General features: G+C 34.8%; 4 protein-coding genes across 6 annotated transcripts; 1 reads left to right on the plus strand and 3 right to left on the minus strand.

Moving 5' to 3' along the window:
* The first annotated feature begins 1904 nt into the window (after window positions 1-1904).
* On the plus strand, window positions 1905-6369 carry LOC114727524 (transcription factor TGAL1). 2 transcript variants are annotated; one of them, XM_028914226.1, is made up of 8 exons: window positions 1905-2098; window positions 2341-2415; window positions 2505-2564; window positions 3292-3369; window positions 3539-3590; window positions 3705-3976; window positions 5004-5252; window positions 5917-6369. In XM_028914226.1, exons 1-8 carry the CDS (start codon window positions 2033-2035, stop codon window positions 6061-6063), a joined length of 999 nt encoding a protein of 332 aa, XP_028770059.1. In that variant the 5' UTR covers window positions 1905-2032; the 3' UTR covers window positions 6064-6369. The 2 variants fall into 2 exon arrangements, with proteins under 2 accessions (XP_028770059.1, XP_028770060.1); XM_028914227.1 differs by having other exon boundaries at window positions 5004-5217; window positions 5917-5999.
* A 1221-nt stretch (window positions 6370-7590) lies between these two features.
* LOC114727512 (peptidyl-prolyl cis-trans isomerase CYP22) lies at window positions 7591-11252 on the minus strand. The gene is made up of 7 exons (XM_028914208.1): window positions 11029-11252; window positions 10344-10367; window positions 9883-9970; window positions 9003-9095; window positions 8583-8615; window positions 8409-8465; window positions 7591-7853 (listed from the first exon to the last, which is right to left on the minus strand). Exons 1-7 carry the CDS (start codon window positions 11190-11192, stop codon window positions 7743-7745), a joined length of 570 nt encoding a protein of 189 aa, XP_028770041.1. The 5' UTR covers window positions 11193-11252; the 3' UTR covers window positions 7591-7742.
* Window positions 11253-13044: 1792 nt separating this feature from the next.
* Window positions 13045-14239, minus strand: LOC114727527 (uncharacterized). 2 transcript variants are annotated; one of them, XM_028914231.1, is made up of 2 exons: window positions 13754-14239; window positions 13045-13678 (listed from the first exon to the last, which is right to left on the minus strand). In XM_028914231.1, the coding sequence occupies exons 1-2, from the start codon at window positions 14154-14156 to the stop codon at window positions 13185-13187; spliced, it is 897 nt and encodes a 298-aa protein (XP_028770064.1). In that variant the 5' UTR covers window positions 14157-14239; the 3' UTR covers window positions 13045-13184. The 2 variants fall into 2 exon arrangements, with proteins under 2 accessions (XP_028770064.1, XP_028770065.1); XM_028914232.1 differs by having other exon boundaries at window positions 13045-13529; window positions 13604-14239.
* Window positions 14240-16381: 2142 nt separating this feature from the next.
* LOC114727511 (protein unc-13 homolog) lies at window positions 16382-25440 on the minus strand. Its single transcript, XM_028914207.1, has 15 exons — window positions 25291-25440; window positions 25034-25114; window positions 24244-24426; window positions 24005-24148; window positions 23320-23412; window positions 23067-23138; window positions 22316-22433; window positions 21265-21443; window positions 20220-20301; window positions 19344-19448; window positions 19157-19263; window positions 18014-18091; window positions 17844-17939; window positions 17229-17324; window positions 16382-16846 (listed from the first exon to the last, which is right to left on the minus strand). The coding sequence occupies exons 1-15, from the start codon at window positions 25351-25353 to the stop codon at window positions 16673-16675; spliced, it is 1671 nt and encodes a 556-aa protein (XP_028770040.1). The 5' UTR covers window positions 25354-25440; the 3' UTR covers window positions 16382-16672.
* Window positions 25441-25695: the final 255 nt, after the last annotated feature.

Below are 25695 nucleotides of genomic sequence, written 5' to 3' on the forward strand. Positions count from 1 at the left end.
AGCTATTTTGCTTTCTTTTATTGCTGAACTTGTAATGTAATGTTTGCTGTCTTTTATTTTAGCTCTACTAAAGCAACTATTGTGATCGATTTTGTGAATTGATTTGAGCTAGGGGTTTTGTTTCCTCATTGATTAGGCAGCAGGCGAGTTAAGAATACGTTGGTGATGATGGATGGGCTGTGTAACGGGGGTCGGTTTTGAAGATGAGAAGCAGGTCGTGAGAAGAATGCCGAGCTTCAATTCTCAGTTATCCATATCCAATGCGCGGAATATTTCTGGTTTCCATCATTTTTCGGTGAGTATCTTCTCGGTTTCATATTTAGTTATTTATTGAATTATTCAATGTTGTTAACTGCATTAATAGAAGAGTCTTTTCCCCCACCCTTCTTATCCTCTTTTTTGAGATTGTGATGGCTGACATTCATTGTTGCTTTGGGATAATAAATAGTTCGATGAAGTTGCTCTTGAAGTTAATGATCTGACTTTTTGTTATTAATTAATTTTTATTATAAATTATTGTTTTTTGAACCAGAACTTGAATAATTTATGGGACGTTTATTGTTATTTGGTTGTCTAAATTACAGCATATGTTATTTTAATTATTTTAATTTAATTAAAATTGGGTACATATCTTTGTCAAAAGATTCTAAATCTAACAAGGTAATTTGCGTTGGTGTGATATACATGCTACAGCTAGTATAAGCACATACTTTTTCTTTCCTTTCTTGGTTCAACTGAGGAGTGCCAGTTTCAAATATGTTTCTTGATTTCGGCCAAAAAAAAAAAGTTTCTTGATTGATGGTATTAAATTGCTCTCACCATCTAGCCAAAATTTTGAATGTCAGTGTAGAAATGAATTGGATACTACTAAATAAGCTATGTAATATGAATTCAGAAAATCGTTTAATGGTATTTCTAAAATTTCATTAGCAATAGCATATTTTGTGCTATGTACTTCCAACATGGCATTTATGGGTGGATGCACTTACAGATTATTTGATTAAGTGCATGAGAGTTATGCTAGAATAATGATGTGTGTGCAAGGCAATGGTGAATCTGTAATTTCTGGTTTGAGATGGATAAGAAGTTTGTGCTGGGAAAGCTGATGCTGAATTTTGGTTTTATTTTTGCATTCATCTAAATTTTAGATTACCTATGTTTTACATGCTGTCTGACAAGGAGCACATTTATTATTTTTGTTGCCCTAAATCTGAAGATCTGCTTTTTGCATTTCAGATATACCAAGGGAAGCGCCATTGATTCGTTGTGTGTGTCTGACTTTGGAGCATTAGATCAATCAGTTGGATGTCGCTTAGAGGATGCTTCTGACCTGAGTGAAAGTAAGCGCATCTTGTATTTAATTTAGATAACTTCACATGGAACAATCGTATATGGGCATTGCATTGTACTATTATCTCCTTTGATGTCAATTTTCAAGCATCAGATCATCTTTAGATGGATCACTTTGTTTGTTGAAAGGATCTTGAAGCATCATTTCATCATAAACGCTGTAGTGATGCAGCATTGGGGATAAGAAAAAAGAATTTGTTAAATTCACACTAACTCACACATGGGCATATGCGCACACTGTTACTTTTGGGGGAAGATTCATATATCTATTAATATAAGCTGATTAATGTATTTTCTATATTCTTATTAGGAGGTTATTTTTCTTTTCCACCCTTCCCTAGTTTTCTTCTCTGATGATTTTTCTGTTATATGATTCAGAGTCAGCTTTAAATTCATTAAAAGTAATTACCCATACAACTTCTTCAGGTCCTGTTCACACAGGTACTGTTGATAAGGTGAGTTTCCTAATTATCATCCAACAAACTTTCAACTTGTTAGAATATGAATATGGGTATTTTTTAGCAGGCTATTCATATAATTTTTTTTTAATGCAGTTTCAAACTTACACTGATAAAGACAGACTCCAAGTAAGCAGAGTCACTGAGTTTGCAATTACAAAAGGTCCAATAATCTGATCTGGTAAATACCAACAGGTAATACAGAAAACCAGTGAGAGTTGGCCATGGCTGATGCCAGTCCTAGGACTGATATTTCTACGGATGTTGATACTGATGATAAAAATCAGCAGGTAATGTTTGATTACCTCTCTTTTTATTGATAAATCTCATTGATGCTCCACATTTCCACAGTTGAGCACCTGTTCATGTTGAGCCTATTGTCAAGAATAATTAATCTACATTAAAACAGTATTTGAACATAGTGCATGTGTGGAAGCATTTGTCAATTGCCATGTTTTTTTATGGAACCAGAGTTGAAAACTGAAATTGGATTTCTCTTGACAATCTGACGGGTGTATGCATGCTTTTGCAGTATGATAGAAATCAATCCCTTGTTGCTGTGGCTTCTGATTCTAGTGACAGATCAAAGGATAAATCAGATCAGAAGGTTGTATATCTAAATCATATTTTATGAGTAATATCTAAAATTTTTTATTGTATCTTTCATGTGATGCTTGTTTCATTTAATTATTGCAGACTCTCCGCAGGCTTGCTCAGAATCGTGAGGCAGCAAGAAAAAGCCGATTGAGAAAGAAAGTATGAAACACATTTGCTATACCGTTTTCTTACATAAAATTTATCAATATCTTTTATTTTTTAATGTATGTGTGTGACTCTCTATGAATATTGCAATCAAATCATCATGAGCGAAAAGGACAGAATTTTCTTGACCTATGAAATATCTGTGTAGTTTTTATTCTTGAACGTGCCATAACTTCTACGTGGTTCTACCTATCTTGATGATCGACCTGGATCTACATATTTAAGGAGTTTACCTGTGAGTGCAGAGAGACATATAAGACTCACCAGTGAGTCTCGTTTTCCAATTTTGGACGCTTTGGTTTTCATTGCGACGGCTGAAGAAGGGTAGAACTTTGTGCGAGTATTTTGGGGTTACATATTCATCATAGTCATGCTTATTTGTGTTTCTTTTTTAACGGAATTTAAAATCTTAAGCATTCTTTAATTTTGAGAAGAGTCCCTTCTTTTATAGGCACAAGCATATTATCCTTGTCCTCTTCTATTTTTCTCATATCCAGTGATATGATATTGGAAGTAAGCTGGATGCTTGGATCTTTCCTGTATAATGTTCACCTACTCCTGAGATTATATCGTGTGTGTTAGATTAAGATGTTCAGCCTCATGTAATCATATACCTGGGTTTTGCAGTGACGATGATAGTAGAATCAAGTGATTCCCTTATGATGTAGGCTTTATGGCATAAACTCATCTGTGAAATGCCTCTTTTTGCTTTTCCTCATAGGCCTATGTCCAACAACTGGAAAGCAGTCGTTTGAAGTTGACCCAACTAGAGCAAGAGCTTCAACGAGCTAGGCAGCAGGTGAGATATATTTATTCTTTTATGTCCACAAATAATTTTTATTATTTTATGCACGTAGAATGTCTCAGCAGTCTTAAGCTCATGAGTACCCCTACTTATTTTTTGTTTGACATGGTTCTTGGCCATTCATGTTTAATATTAACCAAAATCTCTTGTTCCTTTCTGGTAGGGAATCTTTATATCAAGCTCAAGCGATCAAACAAATGCAATGAGTGGAAATGGTATCCCTTCTGTGATGTGTTGTTCCTTCCATAATTTTGATTAGTGAAATATTTGGAAAAAATAGTAACATAATGCACAAGCTGATCAATAATTTTCATCATATTGTCTTACAGGAGCCATGGCATTTGATGTAGAATATGCAAGGTGGTTAGAAGAGCAGAATCGCCAAATTAATGAGCTAAGAGCAGCTGTAAATTCTCATGCTGGTGATACAGAACTTCGCATGATTGTTGATAACATATTGGCCCACTATGATGAGATTTTTAGGCTGAAAGGTATTGCAGCTAAGGCTGACGTTTTCCATTTGTTGTCCGGCATGTGGAAAACACCTGCAGAGAGATGTTTTTTATGGCTTGGTGGCTTTCGATCGTCTGAGCTCCTCAAGGTGGGCTTATTCTGACCTCTTCTTTATAGTCCTCATGGTTCACTTAGTTAAAGAAAGAGTAAGACACATTAATAGGTTCTTTGCAGTTTCAACTATTGTAAGACAGGTGCATCTTACTCAGTCTTGGAGTTTTCTAAAAAGGAAGTAATTATTGAAGCATTCTGGGTTGCCTTGTGGCATCTAAATTTGATTGCTACCTCATTTCTGGTCAATGATATGATATTTTACATAGGACTTCAATGGCTGGTGTTGGTTTCTTCAGATTCTCTATTTGCTTTCATATGTTGTCACAAATTCCTGATGTGGAAAGTCCATCTCATTCTAAGGGACTCCCACCCCCCCCCCCCCCAAAAAAAACGGAACCTTTTAGGTTTAACTTGTTTTCCATAACCTTTGGGGATTGAAATAGGGGTAAGGTTGATAAGCAGAAGCTCAAATTCCACTTGCGCTGAATTTACCATGTCACCTGGTCATTTCCAGAAATATAATTGCAATTTCTAGCTTTGTTCGAACTGATGTGCATCTTATAGAATTTTATGAAAATCTGCTTTTATGAGGGTATTCTCTTTCTCCTTCGGGCCGACTCAGATCTGACTGAGATGGTGCGGCATGTGTTAGATTGCAACATTACTACCTTCCTCCCCTTTCCTGCAGGAAATTTGATATGGGTGGGCAAAATTTATAGTAATCCAAGAGTATTGATATAGTATACTGAAATGCCAATTTGCGAATCTACTGAATATACGCTTTATGCATCACATACATAGCTTAATTAACTACCATGTCAATAAATTCATACTGCATTCATGAATCCTGATTATGTTTGGAATATTTTGCTTGAATTCTTTTCAGTTTGGATTCGATTAAATTAAGGGTTAGAAAGAAACCGGCTGTTTGAAAATAAAGCATCTGACAGAACTACAAATATTATGTCTTTTTTATCATGCATACCACAATTGGTATAATTGAGTTTTGACCGAGAATATTCTTTTGAGATCTGTCTTGGGTGCCATGACTTCTGTTGCAGCTTCTGATAACTCAATTGGAACCTCTCACGGAGCAGCAGCTGGTTGGCATTACCAACCTGCAGCAATCCTCTCAACAAGCAGAAGATGCATTATCTCAGGGTATGGAAGCTTTGCAACAATCCCTGGCTGAGACATTATCTAGTGGGTCTCTCGGATCTTCTGGTTCATCTGGGAATGTGGCAAATTACATGGGCCAAATGGCTATGGCCATGGGTAAGCTTGGCACACTTGAGGGTTTTATTCGACAGGTACATTATTTCTTGCTAGCCTGTGATAGGTAAAGTTTTCTCATATGGTTTGGGAATGTTTTATTCCAATATTGGCTTCCTAATGGATTTCAAAACTGGTGAAAATTTAAGTGTACTGGTAAAATAGAAATGGTATTTTTTCTTTCGAGGGTTAAAGTGCATTTTTTGCCCCGAAAGTGTTGGAGGAGATAGAGCAGTTCAAAGAAATTGTGGAGCAATGTAGCCCATAATCTTTCAAAACCTGTGCAATGCGTCCCTCTCTTTAGTAATCAATATTGGGTCCAGAAAAGTCTCCCGACCTGCACTAACGTTGACTTAATGTTTGACTGTTAAAAAGGAAAAACATTGCATTGGTTTTAAAAACTTTATTTCATTGTTCCAAATTTTCTTTAGGGTACTCATAGCTCCTTCAAAAATAGTTTGAGGGTAAAAATCCACTTGAACTTGTTTTGAAATAAGATTGTAGGTGAGCTAGGGGAGGAAGTGGTCAAATTTGGCTCCCTAGTGTTACTCTCTAGTCTTGGCAGCTTTTGTTTTGCACTTCTGGCAATTTAGCATCAACTTTTTATTTGCATTTTTTCAGTTTTAGAGATCATTGGCATGCTATTTGATAGTTAAGTTCTATTTTTCTCACTCTGGGCTACATTTCTGTGGTGTCCATCAGGCTGACAATTTGAGGCAGCAAACACTACAACAAATGCACCGTATATTGACAACTCGCCAGTCGGCTCGGGCCCTTCTGGCTATACATGACTACTTCTCTCGACTTCGTGCTCTTAGTTCCCTCTGGCTGGCTCGCCCAAGAGATTGAAGGGTAGAAGATTACCTGCTATAATAATTTGGCTTTCATGGACCTGGCACCAGCAATGCTTGACCGTCATAGGTACTACCTTTACAGGTTTTCTTGTGTTGTAGTCTTTCTGTAATACTGATTGTAGTGCTTCATTTAGCCACACTCTGTAGAATTGGTGAGAAGCAGACAGTATGTCTGGATATTTATCACTAATAATATTGTCCACTGTAATTGTAACTTGACTGAAAATCTGTTCATTCTCTGTAAGTTGTATCAGCGTATCATTCTTGGTGTTATCACCAAGTTGAATTTTTGGCCCCGCAACTGTTGTCCTGAAGGTGGTGTGTTTTTGTGATCGAGGGAATGCTTTGTTGGAAAAAGGTAAACCCCAAATAGCTAACAAATGAGTTTGGGCATATGTGACGCGAGGCAGTATAAAATACAGTGCAGCATTCTCTGACCTCTTTTCCGTCAATCACTGCTTCTCTAAGGTCAAGTCTATTATTGCTACTAAGTATTTATTTATTTTTCTTTTTGCCCCGAATAAAGCTTGAAATGGACAATTATGCACACACCCAACCCCTCACAACTCTACGCGCGCACACTGCACACCCACGAAGAGGTATATGCCCCACGAGTATATGACTTGTAATCTGCCTCTTTTGAAAAGGTGCATAATGTTGTGGCACTGGCCACGGGCGTCGATTATGGCTTGTTGTTTCAAAATATTACCTCTGGTTTTTAATATAAAATTAGTTGACTAATTTAAGTAGATTAAAAAAATTAGTTAAATTAGTTATTTATAACAAATGTGTCATTTTTTTAAAATACATGTATATTAGTCAGAATTATTATGTGATGAAACATTTATGTATGCTGCAAAGATTATGTTGGGAAAAATAGATAAATATGAAAAAGAATGAATTAGGGTCTTATATTTAAAATTAAATTACTAATTAAAAAAAGTAATATTATGAAACTGAATGGATAATGTCAGCAAATGCCATAAAGAACTAACTAGCAATACCTAAACATCTCGAGGCAGATATTTAAATATCACAATTAAAAAGACCGATTAAACCAAATCATCTGATCAAATTAGAAAATAAATCGTAAATCGTAAATCCAGTTCAATCCGAACCCTTCCTAAAAAATCAAATTTCGCTAAGAACTGAACACGTCAACAAACCAGGTGGAGCAGAGTAATTTGTCTATTTAATGGCAGATAATAGGCAGAGTCTGCTTCCCTCTTATAAAAGAAATGCTTTGGACACGCGATTAAACCCCTTTTTTTCTGAATTAGAGGAGCTGATACTAATGGTTAGAAATTTATTACACCCATGACCTCCCACTTAAAAAGAACTTTCACACCACTAAGTTAAAGGCCACTGATAGCATCGCTTTTTCATAACAAATGTTGGTTCTATTGCTTCATTACATCTTCATGCTTGTTTTTGTTTGTTTTGTCTTTTTATCAAACACATACTTATTATGTTATAATTATAGATTCATGCATTTACCATATTTTGATTAAAAGGAACTTGGTGATAAAAACAGAACTGCAAATAGTTGTTTTCATCCAGAGTCTGTATACATTCTAATCCCCAGTTGTCAGTCCACGTGTATCATAATTCACAATTTTATTACAAATGATTCAATAGATATTTGCTAATTAAAGTAGTGTTAAAAGCTTAGATTTACATTTCTCCACACTCAGCAATGACGCAAGCTAATTTAGGCCGGTTATTGGGTCCAGTGGCCACATTTTCAATCTTCCTGACAACCAAAAGGCCGTCTCCAAGCACCCTCTGCATAGAAAGTAAATTTCATTACAGGTAAGTGCCCACCACATTCAAACAAGGCTAGCTATTGAAAGGCATATAAAGACATGAAGAATTCACAAGTGAAAATTTCCTCTATTGGTTAAGTTTCTAGTGTTAGACTGTTTCAAATCCAAAGCTACAGTCACCGAATTGGCAGGCTCTACCAGCAAAGAATCATTATTAGGAACCAAACGAAGGTTCATAGGTCAAATGAAAATTGATCTATAAACAATTCAACCAACCTCGTTACTGAGTGAAAATTTTTATAACTCAGTACGGTATGTAGTGCAACAGATTTTAGCACAAGCCAGCAATATTTAATTGTTCTGTGCCAAGAATGAAATTAGATGAATGCTTTTGTTTGTGTGGCTCTCAGGTTTAATATATCTACTTTAGCTCACAGGACCAGTGATTCTACTAGCATCATAATTTGAAACCATGCAGACACAAAACAGAAAACAAAGCTCATGTGGGTCCGGAAATAACCCTCCATACTGGTTCGTCGAAGAAAAATATAATGCATGAGATATTAGAGCATACCCCAAAAACGACATGCTTGTTGTCCAGCCAGTCACATTTTGCACATGTTATAAAAAACTGCAAGAAGAGAGGAAGTGAGGATTCTTGAGTCAGATAGAGCCAACATAATTTAATATTCCCAGCCAATAAAAAGGAGATGAGAACGGAGGAAAAGTGTGGCCACTGAGACGTTACCTGGCAACCATTGGTATTCTGTCCACTATTTGCCTGCAATCACAAAAGGGTTTAAGCCTTCTTAATTTGGCAAATGTAAACTAAGCAAAAACTAATGTCGGTCTCAGGAGTACACATATTATTTTCCCTGGGGATAGGAAGTGTTTCAAAGAACTTTAATATTGTGATGAGATAAAATATATAGACCAGATAACTGCACCCCAGAAAAGCTAAATCATTGTTTTCCAATTTTACAAGGGACGAGCAAAATTAACAAGAATAAACCAGTCGCGAGGATAGTATGCCGTCCATGGGCAGGATGACGATTAAAGTGCAACCATTTAGCCATACAAATTTAGTGCATTACCGGTTAAGCAAAAGAATAATATAATTTTGACGCATTCAAGACAGAAGATGAAAGTTGATACAACAAATACATACCATTGATAGAAGGCCTGGGCCAGTATGTTTAGCAATAAAATTTTCATCATCAAACTTGTGTCCATAGATGGAAACACATCCACTCCCATCACCCTGCGCAATAAAATTTTCATCATCAAACTTGTGTCCATGGACAGAATCCAACTCAATTTTTGTAATTGATGTTATATATAACATAAGTACAAATCCACAAAGGAAGATGGAATTGGTCTAAGAGTCGATTTCAGAGGATCAATATAACAACCAAAAAGATGGAACAAAGGCTATTAAACTTAGCAGTTTATAATACGTGAAAAACAATGGAATCCCAAGCATTTTTGCCTTTTCATAACTTTGAGGGCAATAGAGAATCCTTATATAGCATTTGCTGATAATTAGGGCTATCTAGCCAATAGAATATATGATTCACACTTTTTGAACTACATTGAGCACTGCTCAGAATGTCTAAATGCCACGTTTAATGAGATCCAAAGACTAACATCATTGTATGGAAATCAAGTTGTAGATTTAATAGTTATATCTCCATTTAAAACACAGTACTCTCGTGTTGATTTGAATTTTATACAGAAAGAGATGTCATGCTAAAGATTTTTACATAATTATGTGGATCTGGATTAAATCCAAGTTCAATAGTAGGCGCATGTAATTATATATAAGAAAAAATTTGAAGCTTTTCCAATCTTGATGACTGATACTATGCTTGATACAATGTTATGAAACACGGGACTGATAACAAGCCATGCATGACGATTATATGAATACCTTGCTTGTTTTAATATCAAATATTTTTGTCCTTACGTACAGGAACAAAAACAACCATGCTTATATATAGTGTGCGTTGAAAAAAGAAAGTTTAAGGTTAATAGAGGAGAGAAGGTACCTTCACGAAGTCACCAGCTTGTATCATAAAATCCTTAATCACCCTATGAAATTGACAGCCTTTATAACCAACAGGAAGACCGGCTTTCCTGCCAATTAATTCAGATCATATTACAAGTTTCAAACTTTACCCAACAAATATATGCCATTCAGAAACTTGAAATTTACTTCCAGTGAAGACTGAAGATATTGAAAAACACTCAAGAATTAAACTAGGACTACTATTTAGTCATTCAGAAGTCCTAATGATTTTATCTACATTGATGTTAATGCCAAATTAGGTCTCAATTGAAAATAGTATCCAGACTTCTAAATCGAAGCATATGATGGAAAACCATCAGGCTGTCAATACTAATAGTGTTTTGAACCCAAAGTTAAATATAAAGGAATGAGACTAAGAGAAGAGTATCACGGTAGATTTCAACCCACACTTTGCCAGCTTGAAAAGAATTATTTCACTACCTGTACTCGCCAGTGCAGAACTGCCTGCCAGATAGAAAAAAACAAAACCAATCAATTGGAAGGACATAAATAGGCAAATAGCCAGCTTTTGATGTGCAATATACAAGTTTACTTCTAAAGGTAATCATTTTTAACAAAACATGTATTGCATTTATGAATGTATTTCACAAGATTATTTATCTCATATCTGTTTGAATGTAACATCAGCTAAAATTTACGTGTCCAAACTTCTAAAGTGAGACATATGATATCACATCGACATTAAAAACTCATAATAATTTCTCATCGGTATGTTGTCAAATTCCTTTGGTCCAGACCTACAGTATGAACTTGTGATCATTTTCATATTTTAATTTATTTCTATTTCTTCCACCCTGGAAGGCTATTCAAAACTTTATGGAACGAATACCATGTCCGTAGCCAAGCAGCAATAGAACTAACTACAGCATCCAGCTGCCAAATTTTGACTCATTCACTACCTTTATTATCAGTGTTGCTTATTTTAGCTATAGAAACAACAAAAACCCGTCGAATCATCACTGAACCTCTCTAGTCCTACTCTCAGCAACGGTTCTCGGATCAAACACAACAAATAAACCACTACTCAACTTTCTTTCCGTCAAATTCCTAAGGAAACAAGCTAGAAAATAAGAAAAAAGCGATCACAGGTTGGAAAGAAACGAACCTGAAATTCTCAGCAGTTTTGGGGGCAATATCGGCGAAGAGCTCCATCTTGATTCTACCAGCCGGGATGTTACCGATGGTGATATCGAAGAACACGACGGGGTTCTTAGGGTTAGGAGGCCTAACGTGCCACTCTACCCCTGCGTTTCCACCGCCAGACGCCATCGGAATTGAAGCTCAGCCGCGAAGAGAGATGATAATATGCTAATAGTCGCTCCGTCGCCGTTTGTAAAGTGGCGGCAGCATCTAATGCTTGTTCAAAAAACTAGTCTTTTGGGGTTTTTTTTTTTTTTTTTTTGCGAGAAAGTTCGGTTTTTCCTCTGTATTCCACCTATAATTCTAAATTATTTAAACAAAATTTTAATAGTATAGGTTAATTCATATTTAAAGGAAAAAAAAACCATCAACGTTACTGGGGCATCTATTATTGCAATAGACTACCATCTATTATACTATCACCAATACTTAATATAAGAGTTTGTTTAATTTTTATTTTCATTTTAAATATAAGATTTAAATTCATCTTGTCTATCATATTTATTTATTTTTAAAGTAGTCCTTATAATAGCTGTATATATTAAATGTTTAATTAAATGACACGTGATTAGCAAGAATACTTTAGATAAGACAACACCTATTTATTATAAATAATTAACCTAACTAATTTTTTTAATCTATTTAAATTAGTTAAATACTTCTTGTGTTAAAAACGGAAGGTAATATATGTAACCATTAATTCGTTTTAAAAATTTTATTCTGAAATGAACTCAAATAAATAGTGTATCAGAATTAATTTATCATTCTTATGAACAAACAAACGAATTTATATATTTTCATATCAATTTTAGAAACAGGCAAATGGGAAATTTGATTTGGTGAAAAAACACACACACACACAGATTTAACACATTAATCTGTTTTGTTTCTAAGATTTATCATTGTTTCGATAAATCAATTTGTCTATATTATATGAATATTTTTTTAAAAAAATCATACCATATTTGTTACAATTAACTTATTTATTTGTTTTTATTAATCTGTCTAAATTAATTAAGTAGTTTTTATATAAGAATTACATGTTGGATTTTTTTTAAAGTCCTCACATGAGCCAGGGTTTATTACACTGTAGGATTTTTTCCCCTGGAAACATTGAAATCAGATATATCCCTGTGCAACAATCCTTCTGGAAGCTCAACTGGCAGTCGGATACTTTGAAGGAAGCTCTGCTTTGACGAGTCAATCTGCAACACAATTGCCTTAATTCCTTTCCTTTCGTCTTTTATGTCTTGATTCCAACCAAATTTAAAATTTGTTTATTGGGATTTATTCCTTTTAAAATCAGTCATATCAGCACCAAAATCTCCTTGGACTCCGCATGGTTCAAGGAAAATAGAAGGACGGAGAAATTTTTTTTTAAAAAAAGTCGATTTGAAAAATTAAAAAGGTCAAATTAAAAATTTTAAATTAATTTCTATTATTTTTTATTTTACACCTTTTATTAACATTTTATAACCATACTTTTTTAATTTTTTAAATTAAACTCATAAAAATTTTCTTCGTTGCCCCCCTTTTATTTTCCTCATACTGAAGACAGGGTGGGGGGCTTTTAAAAAGGTCCATCATTCAGAATAGAACAGAGGAGTGAGTGAGTTTAACTATTCTGGTCTCATAATTAATACTACTTGACAAATGTATGAAAAAAAACAGAAATTAATTCAAGCTCCTCTCAGGATCAACAGAGGTATGAGCCAAATAGTTGAACTATACCTTACTAATTTCTTAACTCACAAGAGCCAATCATTCTAATACCAAAAATATTGCAATTCATTCAAAGATTTAAAGTATAACAATTCCGCAGATGAGCTTGTGATTCAATAACATGCAAGCTCCTTTATAAGTGAGAGCTTGAGCTTGCCAATTCAATTTCACTTGTAACATAATTATACCAATGCCATGACTCCATAAGTAACCACGCATATACCAACTATGTCAACTCATTTGCTCTCATTTCATATAGTTACACCTATATTTATAGAACAGAGGTGTTAGGCAAAAAACCTGATTTATATCCTTAAACTAACTTCTGAACTTTTTTTTCCCCTTGCCAGAATGAATTCTGAACTGCCAGAACTAAGATTATTTTCACATAACAGCTTCTCATTCAAAGGCATAAAATGTAAGAATTCCATAGCTATGCAAATACACATAAAGTAACCATGAACAAGATAAACCTGCAGCCAAATAGGAGGCATTTTTCCATCGAAGCAGGCAAACATTCATGACCTTCAAAACCTCTCGTCTCTCCATCAAATTCGAACTTTGAAGCATACCATCAACTTTTCTTTCCAGATGCCAGCTTGACAACTTATAGCACGCTGATGTCATTCGATACAGCTGAAACCCACATAATGCTGGAAGTAAAGTCATGGTGATTGTAGAAATCTTAATCCTTGGGATCATTAGAAGATCTTCGGGCATATAATAACAGATACCCACTTGAACCTGAAGCAAAGAGACAGCCATCACGAACACTCTCCAAGTAGCCAACCAAGCAACTTTGGAAATTAGAAACAAACCATCATTTGTTTTCATGTTCAAATAGCCTATTATCTGCAAACTTCGTTTCATCCTGCTAGCCAGAAAGAGTGGGACTGCAGATGCCAGAAAGCCCTGTGTTAAAAAGCTTGGGTAAAATGGAATGGAGCCAACGATCCAGGCTCCTATGCCTGTATGAACCAAACCCAGAACTGTCAATGCATTTTTCAAGCCCCTGATGTTCTCTATCGATTTTCTGAGCGAGTCTCGAAGCTCGTTCTCCAGTAATGAAGAGTGGATCGAATTAGGGATTTGGCCGGAGTATGGGGTTTCACGGTCGTCATTGGCCGGTGAAAATGTCGGTTTGCTTGGCCTGAAAGTGGAGAATGGAGCCAATCTTATGAAGTTGGGGTCAAGAATTTGGGGTTTCCGAGTGGGGTGTGAAGGGGTTGAAGAAGATGAAACATGAAGAAGATAGAAATAAGCGGAGGGTTTTGAAATTGTGGGGGAAGAGAGTGATGGTAAACAAAGAGAAGATGATCGAGAAGATGTCAACAAATTGTTGATGACCTTCCGTGAAATCAAAAACGCCATTGCTGTGAAATTGATGAGATGAGTCAGTCCCCAACAGAAAGGGGAATTGGTGCGATGAGATTTGGCAAAAACGGGAGAAAATGAGGGGCGTAGGCACACACAGCACGTCACATTCTCATTTCTGCGATCAGCTGATTTAATTTTTTAATAAATAGTCTAAAATTAATACTATATGTTGAGACTTGAGAGAAGAAATCTAATACTCCTTCTATCCTTAATATAGGATCTAATTTTTGAATTAGTTTTGATTCTAAATATAAGACTTATTTTTTATATTTATCAATTTTTTCTAAATTACCCATATGGATATTCCCTCAACCATAATCAAATAGAAAAAGGAGAAGGGATATTAAAAAAGATGATTATAGTGTTTTAGGAAAAATGTTTTACTTTTTTTATAATTAACTAACTTTCCTAATTTTTTTAATCTAATCAAATTAATTAAATAGATATTATATTAAGGACTGAAGGAGTAATTAATATTAAAGAGTTAAGCATGAACTTATTTTTTTTTAATTTTTATTACACTAAGTCATTATAATTAAGAGATTTCAAATTTTAGAGATTAAAAACATTAATTTCTAAAAAAAAACTGCTTTGAACTTAGATAAAAGACAATCCCGTTAGCGTTAAGTGCCATTTACCTTTCTTGCGTGCAACTCTGTTTTAAGTAGAATCTATAACACATGTGAGAAGGACAGCTAATTTTATGCTTGAGAAACAGAAGTTCGAACCTTTTAGGGGGTGTTTGACAACTTCCAAACCAGGGTTTTAAAAGTATTTTTCTGTAAAACGAGACAAATTCCTTTACATATTTACTTCATAAACTATAAAAGCACTTCTGAAATCATAGTTTGGTTTCTATCCAAACAGGCCAGAGAAGAAGAAGGGTGCATGAGAATTGAGAAGTGCGAAGTGAAGCATGACAGATGGCTTCTGACAATGACGGGACAGTCTCCTTGTCATACTAAAAGACAAAACAGTAATAGCCCTTTGATTCACTCTCCAGTCTCCAGGAACAATCATAGCCGTTGGTGAAAAAATGCAGTCGCTTTTTCATTTTTCTACATTGTCATTTTGGTGGGCCCACGGAGTAAAGGCTTCCGCAGGGGGAAAAATACAAAGGCCCATTACTCTGTCTTGTTTGGGTGAAGGTCCCATTAACATACCCACAAAAAAAGGAAAACCATTGGATTGGTTTTGGTTGACTTCAACAATACATGAAAAATTGGTCAGGGATTATCACGTGTTTTATTCAAGGTACTGAAAACCAGACCGGCAATTGAACCGATTAAGGCAATAGGTCAAGGGTCAGTGGGTCAGACCGGAGTCAAACCGGTGAGAAATACAAAAATAAAAAAAAATTTAAATGTTCACTAAGAATTAGATATCAATTTAATATCTTAAATTACTAGTAAAATAATTACATTTTTACAATTTCTTATAATATCATACTACTAAAATCACTAAATATTCATCCCAACAAAATATCAAAATGGATATATGATAATAAAATATTTCTCTTTATAATACTCAATCACTAAATCCTAATTATCAACAGTTTTTTAAAAAAAATCATCAAAATATTTTTTTTTTAAAAAGGGGAGACCGGGTTGATCCACCGAACCGATGGGTCACCCTGGTTCAGTCCGAGTCACCCCGGTTCAAGCTGGGTCACACCGAGTCACAATAACCCGGTTCACAGCTTAAGCGGACTGGTTTCCTGACTGGTTCACCGGTTTCCAGTCTGAACCGGCCGATCCGGTCCGGTTTTCAATACAATGGTTTTATTTGGTTGTAGAAAACATCAAAACATTTTCACCCAAAAAAATCAAACAAAGGTTCTATCCAAAAAAAACAAAAAAACAAAGGAGAATTACAATGAGAAACATCAAAACATTTTCACCAGAAATAGAGAATTACAATAAAACCTCAAAAAAAGAAATACAAAATAAGTCTCAAAAACTATTATTTTATACTCCGAAACTTCTCGTTACAAACTGTTTAGACTATTATTAAGACTTTTTAGTAATTATTTTTTTTGTTGGCACCTCATTATAATTCTCCCAAAAAAATCAAAACAATTAACAGTGTTTGTAGAATAAAAGTTGTGATGGAAAAAAAATGATCTCAACTTCTGTGTGCACAAAGGATCTCTATGGATAAGGGCAAAATGAGTAAATAAAGATTCTAGAGACATCTTAGTCTGACATATATCAGTCTCAAGTACAAAATGACTTGAAAATACTCTAAATTATACGTAAAAGAAAAAGGTTCTAGAAATTGTTGAAAGAATAATAATCACAATTTCTTAAGTATTTCACAAGAAAAACTTTACAAATAGAGATAAACAAAGTAGTTTGATACAAGTGACGTTTGGGCCGCTTGGGGAAAAAAAAGAATTATACACCAAATGACCTAACCTTAAACATACACAAATAACCAGTACAATGAATATTCACAGAATGGTGCTTCAACTCTGAAAATTTTGTTGTTTCCCCCATTTTTGTACCCAACTATGCAGAGGACTTGGGAATCTTGAATTGTTTCTTGAGAAACTGTGAAGCTTCAGAATCACTCCTATGGCATAATATTCTAATTAGGGTTTTGGAATCTGTTCCTAGTCTGCTTTTGCCACCTCTCATTTCCATGCCACTAGCAGATTTCAGGTCCTCAACCAACTCTCGAGTCTGCAAAAGAATACAGAGAATAATATATATTTTAAAGAGTGATTGACATGGGCACCCTATTTTCAACATAGGATATCGCATAGTAAATAGACATATCAGTCCTTCTGAACATCTCTTTTTGACTCTGATCTCCCAGAAGTTTTTAATCATCTCACTGTGATCCTCTGAAAAGCATTTCGTCTTCCAAACTATCCTCAAATCCTCATGTTTAAATTTGTTAACTAATAGATAATGAAGATGGGTGAAATGGCCATTAAGCATCTCGCTTAATTTTAAATAGTTTGAACGTACACTATTTGAAATTAAGTCAATCCAATGCCTTCTATATTGCACAAATATTGCTTATCAAAGTATTTAAGCAGACAGAAGCATCTGAACCAACCTCGTAACCATGTAACTTTATCACATCCCGAACGCGTGCTACCTGATTTTCAACAATACCTCGAGGAAGCCCATCTCCTCCAGATATAAAGAATTCCTACAAAATGCATCACAAATTAATTAAAAATCATAGATCTCAAAAGTCCCAGGTCCCTGCATTTTTTGTGCTCCGACGTAGCAAAGTCCAGCGAGAATCAAGTCTTCCAAACAAAAGGAAAACTTCTTTGATTACAGGAATTTTCAGAGCATTTGACGAGCAAAAGGAAGCAGAAAAAAAGATGTGTTAATGTTTAGGGAATTCACCTTTTTATTGTAATTTTTACACTAAACAGATATAAACAATGGAGCTCCTTCATGGAGAATATTTGACTAGGTATAGTTATGCAGCGCCTTGATTGGTAAACTTTACACATCTTGCACAATGGCGTATGTTTTTTCATTCTTCTAAAATTCCGAAACTAGGAAATCCTTTTCCAAATTGGAAAGATAACCTTCACGCTCATGATCTTTAAACAAAAGTTAAAGTATTCGTTTCTTAAAATTCAGATTGGCCTGTTGCACAATAAAATTACTGCATACTATTGGCAGCATTGGCTTGTCTAGATTACAATAATACCTTTAGAACCTCCAGATCTTCCTCTAATAATTTCGCATCAGCTGGGGAGAAAACTCTCGAGGGACCCCCATCTAGGATCACTCGGAGTAAGCCATCCTGGAAAGAGGAAAATGTTAAAAAGACGACGAAAGAAATATGTCTGAAGCAGCAAGCAGGAATGAGGTACCAACCAAAGATGCTTGAAGAAGACTTGTCACAATGCGATCCCTAAGAGGCTCCACAATAATATCACAAAGTTGATTAAGTTCCTAAAAATAATGAATATAGTAAATCACAAAATTCCAGTTACAGAGTTCTTAATCAATATAAAAAAGTTAGAGAGATAGGAAAAGAAAAATGGAGAAAAGAAATCCGTTCTCGAAGAACATACAAGAAGAGACAAAATAAAAAATTAAAGAAAAATAATGCTCCAGAACAGCTCTCCAACCCCGCAGCAAATTTACAAGGGAGATCTTTCTGATAAAGTCACACAGTGAACCCAAGAGTTGCCAGATAGACTATTGATGAAGAGAAAGGAAATTCTGTTTTGGAAGTAGGCATTGTGTTCCAGCCACTACAAGTGAGCAAAAATAGAAAAATAGCAGACTGTCAAAGATTTTTGTTTTTCCTTTGTGCTGTTGAAACTTCTAAATTGACTACTGAAAATGGTCTAAACTCCAACAAAACTGAGCAGACCCTGTGCTCATCAAAATCGCCAAAAACGCATGCAGCAGATAGATGTTAGACATTTGAATCTGAAACATAATACAGTGAAGGCTTCTTAAGGAAGCATCAGGGAAGAGGGAGGATGGGGGAGGTTCCCCCCCCTCCCCGTAACCGGGGGTAAAATGGCCATTTCATAATTCTTTTCATATCTTCATGATATAACATGTATTCATCCTATCACATACCAAACTAACACATTGTAATCATGATTACATTCCATTCCATTCCCAAAAACATTACATTCCCTATGATTCATTGAACCAAATGGGCCCTCACATTCACATTTAACCCACTTTATATGCCTCTAAACAAAGGAAGAAGGGGAACACTTCACATACTTTCAACTCCTCTTTAATCCAACGTTTTGAGGGAAAGAAACATATGATTGAATAGGTAACAACGCAGAAACTGATACCTAAATTTGTGTCCAAGTATTCATCAGAAAAGAAGCTGACAAAGTAGGCAAACTAGAAATTTGACTTAACATGTGATTTCACTTTTAACATCATATAATTTCATTTCAATCATAACTACATTTCTGAAGTAAAACCTATCAAGTGAAAACTATATGGCAGAATATGATATCTTTCCAATGAGACAAACATTACCACATCAAGTGGTTCGATTAGTGCTTCCATTCTAGAACCTGAGACACTGGGTTTATATAAGTTATCTATGAATGCCCCTCTCAGATCATAGAAGACTATTTTAGTTCCTGCAAGAGAATAGTTAAATTAATACGTTGATCAAACGGGTTTAAATTTCAAGGGAAGATATGAAATTTCAAGATGTTACCTGTGTACTCACAAATGCGGTCCAAAGCAGCATTTATAGATTTTCTACACCCATCAAAGATATCCTTCTGTGCAAAACTTTTGGACTTCTCGTCCATGGATTTCTCTACAATGCAAAATTTCATATAAGAAGGTAAAATTCAAATATTTTCAGTATTCTAATCGTTGAAGAAGAAAAAAAAATCAATCAAGCATCAAGAATTATCTAACATAATTCAAAGTAACAAGCATCCAAAGAAAGCATTTCTTATCCTCTTTCTTAAGACCTCTCTTCAAAAAATTATTGTTTGCAAAGGAAACAAATAAGACATGACCATAATTATGCAGTTCATTGATCATAATGTCAATCACAAAAGCATCTTTCAAAATCAGTACAGTACGACAGTTTTGATCCATAATCATGATTGCATCAACATAGCAGAGCATGTCGTCCAAGATGGCATAACTGCATTAAGAGAATGAATGCTGTCTCACATAGCAAGTACTAAATCACCATCTTTAATTAATGATTTTAGCAGATGGATAAAAAGATCAAGCTAAGATCTGAAGGATAGGACATCCTCAATAAATTAGCAAAAGTCAAGTCAAAAAGGAAATATAAAGAATTACAGGAAGTGCTTTATTAATAATTCCTGCTGTTCCTTTCAAAAAGAATCCTTCCAACTTGTTTAACAGGCCACATCAAATGGTTATATATTCTACCTAGCAAAATAAGTAGGATCAAATTTTCATTTTTCTCTTAATTTCTGTTTTTCACTTATGATTAGCATGGTGAACAAAGAAGTTTTTACTCTATTTTTCATGTCTTTCTTTTCCCCTGTTCATAAAATAGGTTTTGCATACTGTATATGCAGAAATACTTGCCACAGCCACTTACTTATGAGTTTTTCCTGGGACCTTTTACTCGTCCATTGCTCCCAAATGCTATCTTCCAGTTTATTGAGCTGAGTAATCGCATACTGCAGATGGTAGAAATATTTGCATCAGCTTAATGCCACAAAAATGGAAGAATTTAATAAATAAATGTATTTGGTACATGCCACACCAAGATTTAAAGAAGAGCAAAAAAAGACAATCATGTGGAAAGAGCTTCCACAATAGCATCAGATGACTTGCACAACGCAGCAGTTCCCAACTCTGTGTTGATTATTATCTACAGTTTAGGACCAAAATTAGATTTTTTTTTTTCCCTGCTGTGCAATGCAATGCACGAGATAAATAATAACCCAATAGAAATTTTTTATCAGCGGATATTTTAATTTGAACAAAATTTTAGGTTTGGGAAATTCAAAATTCACATTCAGATAGTAAAATAGAGAGAAGAGATACAGATAAATAACTAATACAAGAATAAACTAAGACAGATTCCAGTACAAACCGTATTGTTTATGTGCCTTGTGCACAGTAAAATTATAAACTGAAGCCACACTACACAAGGCTTATGAATAGTATGGCTTCTTGGATTTTTCATATTGCAATCATAAGTTGATTTCCTTAATCAAGCTCAATGTACTTAGTAATATCTAAAAAAGGGAATTCTGATTATTAGTTTTCAGCAATGGGAAAAGACACAATCTGGGAGAAAAACATAAAGAAATAAAGCTTTTAGACTATGCAGAAGGTAATCACATTACTCATCCCCCTCATGAACCTTAAAACTTGTTTCAACATCTGATCTGACCAATTGTATGATGCTTTAAACTACAAACTGGCAGCAGAGAATGAAAGGGAAAAAGAAAAAGGGCCACCAATGAATTATTTCAAATGATAAGATGATTCGGAGAGAAAGTTTCAATTTTTATTAGAAAACCTAATAACAAACCTAAACATTATCCAAGTCTTGTGCAAACGAAATATCCTCAAATCACTAAAATAAGACAGGAAAAAGATGACCCAATACAATCAGGTTTGCTTGAACTCACATATAAAGTATTTAATTGAACACAAAGTGTCGAAGTTGCTAGAACACTAATTTCGCTGGATCTTGTCTCATCAGGTGCCCGAGTGTCAAACAGTTCCTTCTTCACAAAAGCCTTTATTCCAGCCTCCTTCTTGTACCGTGTGAGTATAGGCACTGGTGGTATTAAGTCTTCCTTGCTAGCTGTGCAATTAAAGGGTAGAGGAAAGTCCAAACAGATATATAAAGATTCATAGGGAAGAATTTATAGAAAAATTATTCATCCACTGGATACACATCCATAATTCCTTCCAGATAATCATGAAGCCTTTTGCAAATGACAACAGTTAAGGAGAAAGGCAATATACTGATAATCAAGTACATAAAATCCTGGAATGTAAACACCAAGCTTATGGATGCACCAAACAAGTATTTAACTACATTAGTTTGACCTGGATGTTAAAAAGCAACCAGTACTTAACAAGTATCTAATTAAAAGTTTTTCTTAAAAATACAATTTCAATTTTCAATGCCAAAACTTCCAGATATAACAGATAATTCCTGCTTGAGTGAGTCTAGCCCTTGGGTTATGCCATGTATAAACTGAGAATAAATATAGAAGCTACTTTGCCATCTGCTCACATCAATTGTCTAGCAACATTCAAACGAAATTGAAATAGGTTGTCATGATAACTAGAAAATGACCAACTTGATCTCTATCAGAGGGATTTATAAGCTATCAACAACAAAAGCCTTATCCCATTAAGTGGGGTTAGCTACAAGGATCATAGGATGCTATTGTGCTTTGTCTGAAACCAATTCTTGTTTGATCTCTATCCTTGAGACTTAGATGCTATCATATTGATCAAAATTATTGTAGAGGGATAAAATACATAGAAAGATGCTTAAAAGAGAACTGGAAAGGAAAAAAAAAACTTTCAAGCTCGACATTAAAATAACATGAGGGTTCAAATCCTTCTTCCACAGATACAAAATCCAGATGTCTGCAGAAAACAGACAATCGATTCCATCGTTAAATAATGTATAGAAGAAAAAATTATGAAGCATCTACTCACCCATCCCATCAACAACATGCTTCGCATACTCTTGAAGAGCATTGTCAATGCCACGAAACAAGCTATTTACTTCTGTTGTCCTCATCGGAACTTTAAAAGCAAAAAATTGGTCCACCGTCTGCACACGATAACAAAATTAAGTCAAAACTTTAGGAGACAGCTGGGTAAGATAGTAATTTTGCCTCTAACATTAGTTTGTTACAATTTCACTTAGTTTCCCAGTAGCATTGGTAAAACAAGGCCCCGGAAATAATAGAGCTAGACCTTGACCTCTGATACTTTATTATAAGCATAATCAATCTCATTGATAAAATCTAACAAAATACTATAAATACCATCATTCAAGAGGGAAGGATTCTTTTGCAAATGAATTTGATAGAGTTTCCTTACAGCAGAGAAAAGGTTCTGGAAAGATGTAGAAGAGACAAAGCTATATCCATGTTCCCTGGGGAAGCTCCTTTGAAGTATTTGAACTTGTTTTTGGTCATTTCCTTAGTGTTTGTTCCCTTCCTCTATTTTTGCACATTGGAGATTAATAGAAGGTTTCTCATCTTGTGTAATGTACTAAATACTTAATGCAGAAAACATGGATGCAGATACAGACCAATTCTTCTAATTTATGACTATTTGCCTTATCGCATTCTTTCCTCAAAGATGACCTATAGTAAAAGCCTATCTGGTTGGTGGGCCATGAAAACTATTCTTTTGGTAAAGTTGTAAAATAAAGACGAAGAACCTACAAGTTTCTTACCTCCTCCACAATCCTGTATACTTCAACAATGGAATTTGCATGACGCTGCTGAGGAGATATTGGATCCCAATGCTGTGAAAGTATATTGGCAAAAAATTAAAATGTGCACAGCAGAGCAGCATAATGCTGACAACAAACAATGATGCTGGACAGTATAATCATTGATTATACCCTACCTAGTTACAGACGTACAAAGAGAATGAATTCAAAATGCCTAATATTTTACAGGAATAAAAAAATTGTCAATGTTCACCTCTTGCTGAATAGCCCGCTCCACCCAACCTAAAATTCTTCCAAGCTGTGAATTGAGCCAACGCAAAACCAACGTGCCAGATTTTGTCTCAATCTATAACAGCAGGAGGGCATAGAACATATTTAGAAGAAATAAAGTCATGAAAGCTATATTGCCAAACCTCTAAAATTTCTAATGTAGAACTATTTGAGATATATATATACATACACATACACATATGTATGTGTGTATCAACAAACTAATAGGCAATAAAAAAGCATGTGACAATCTAAATCATGCGCAAAAACTATTAGGGAAGAGGAGTTCAGACTTTCGGAAGTGAAGTAAGGCTAAGAAGGAGACCTCTCGAAAGCCAGTGTTGCTTTTTCTTTCCTGTATGGTTCTGTGTTGTAATGAGTTGATGTGTACCCCATTATGTTTCACGTATTTGTATCACTGTTATTTGATTGTAATTTCTATAATTTGGGTGTATGAGAGATATGGTTTGGCTTAAATCATCATTTTTCTTGTAATCTGATTTCGTTATGCAGTATCAGTATTATCAATCTCAAGTTATTCCCATTCTCTTGTTGTCTATTTCTGGTTTTAGTCTTATTATCAGCTTGTTACAGTAGTGGATCATCACATTCCAGGGATCAAACAAGAAATTGTTTTACTCTAACAATAATAATTCTAACTACCAAACCTGGTATTGATTCAATTTCCTGCAGATCTCTTCCTCGCACACAGATGTAATAAGAACTATTATAAACTGCTCAAGACTTTCAGCAGCTGGGAAAACGGAAATGACGTCCTCAGTCAGATGCTCAGCACCATCCATAAAAGGTTTCTGAAAATATGATCAATCAATTTTCACTATTTTAATATCTTCCAAACTCTCATCAGGAAAATATAGATAAACAAAAACAAAATATAGGCACTCACCAATTTGTTCCCATAAAGTTTGTGAACAAGTGTTGCAGACACAATGGTTGCTTGTGGATGCCTCTGAGATAAAATAGGCATGAAAGTTCCTGAATCCTTTTTAAGGAGTTTCTTGAGTTCTTCTGCAAGCAATGCCAGCGGATGCCCATGTGATGTGTCCAGTCTATCAACAACTGGCAATATCTGTCGAAAGAAAAGAAATTGCTTAAACAGAAAAACCAAAGAAAGTATTCTCTATCCTCTACTTTGCATTGGAAAACAAAAGAGAAATAAAATGATCCCATACACTTTACGATTCACAGGTAGAAACAAGAAAGGCACAAAACCATTTCAAGTGGAGTTATTAGGATTAGAAAGAGGGTTGTTACATGTCTTAGGTGCATAAATAGCAGCCTTAGAAGTGGGGTGTTGTCAGAAGATCAACAAGCACGAAAATTAGTTTTAACAAATGAACTAGACAAGGTTAGTTGGTGGCTGAAAGCTACAATTAAATGGGCTCAGAAGGAGATGCTAGCTCAGTGTTTTCCATAGTACAGTGAACCCATAGTAGGAGACATACAAGAAACAAAAACATGTAGGAGATGTAATGTTATAATAGCAGGGGTTCTATTCAGTTATTCAAGAAGCTTTGTTCAGAGGAGTTCTCAGTTTGACCTTTTCAGGAAGGTTTAGCTTGGAAGCCTATTGCTAGTAATAACTAATTAGCCGCTTGGGTAGAAAGGTATATTTAAACAACTTCACAAGGTTAATTAAGTTATCAGAATTTAGAATAAACAACTAGAATACTCACCCTTGCAAATGCACTCTTAATTGATGATGAAATATATAACTCTATCTGGTCACGATCACTAATAGGCATGGACTGCTGATTCTGCATTTCAAAAGGTAGAGAAATTTCATCAGTTTTAGAAAAAAGAATAACATGATGTGTGAAGAAGTATTAAGATGCAAGGATTTCATTTAAGAAATTTATATATTAATGCTATAATTTTCCTCAGAATGATATCTCAACATGTGAAAGATGACTTCAAACTGAGTTACACATACAGTCTCTGGTTCTTCCAGTAGAAGCCTCCTAGAAATCATTGCAACTGTCATGATCTTCTCCATTGTAGCTGAACCCTACAAAGTAAAAGATGTTCATAGCAAAACTAGGGCGCAGCTCCAAATTAGATCAGATATAAATGGCTAAAAATCAGAATATGTTCTCATGAGACATGAAGAAGAAAGAGGGATTTCAATAGTTTTCTGTCCTTCCATGCAAAATAAAGAAGACAAAAATAGCCCGCACTTACAAGAGCAAGCAATTATTTGAAACTTTCAAATATATGAAATTGTGATATATTTTGGCAACAAATGCAGAAAATAACCAAATATGTTTGAATAATATTGGTTTGCCTTTGTTCTTTGTCTAGTTAAACTATATATGTCCACATTGGTGGTATCTCGAGA

The sequence above is a fragment of the Neltuma alba genome, unplaced genomic scaffold (genome assembly GCF_004799145.2).
Source record: "Neltuma alba isolate B1F8T4 unplaced genomic scaffold, ASM479914v2 tig00012481_pilon, whole genome shotgun sequence".
NCBI lineage: Eukaryota > Viridiplantae > Streptophyta > Magnoliopsida > Fabales > Fabaceae > Neltuma > Neltuma alba.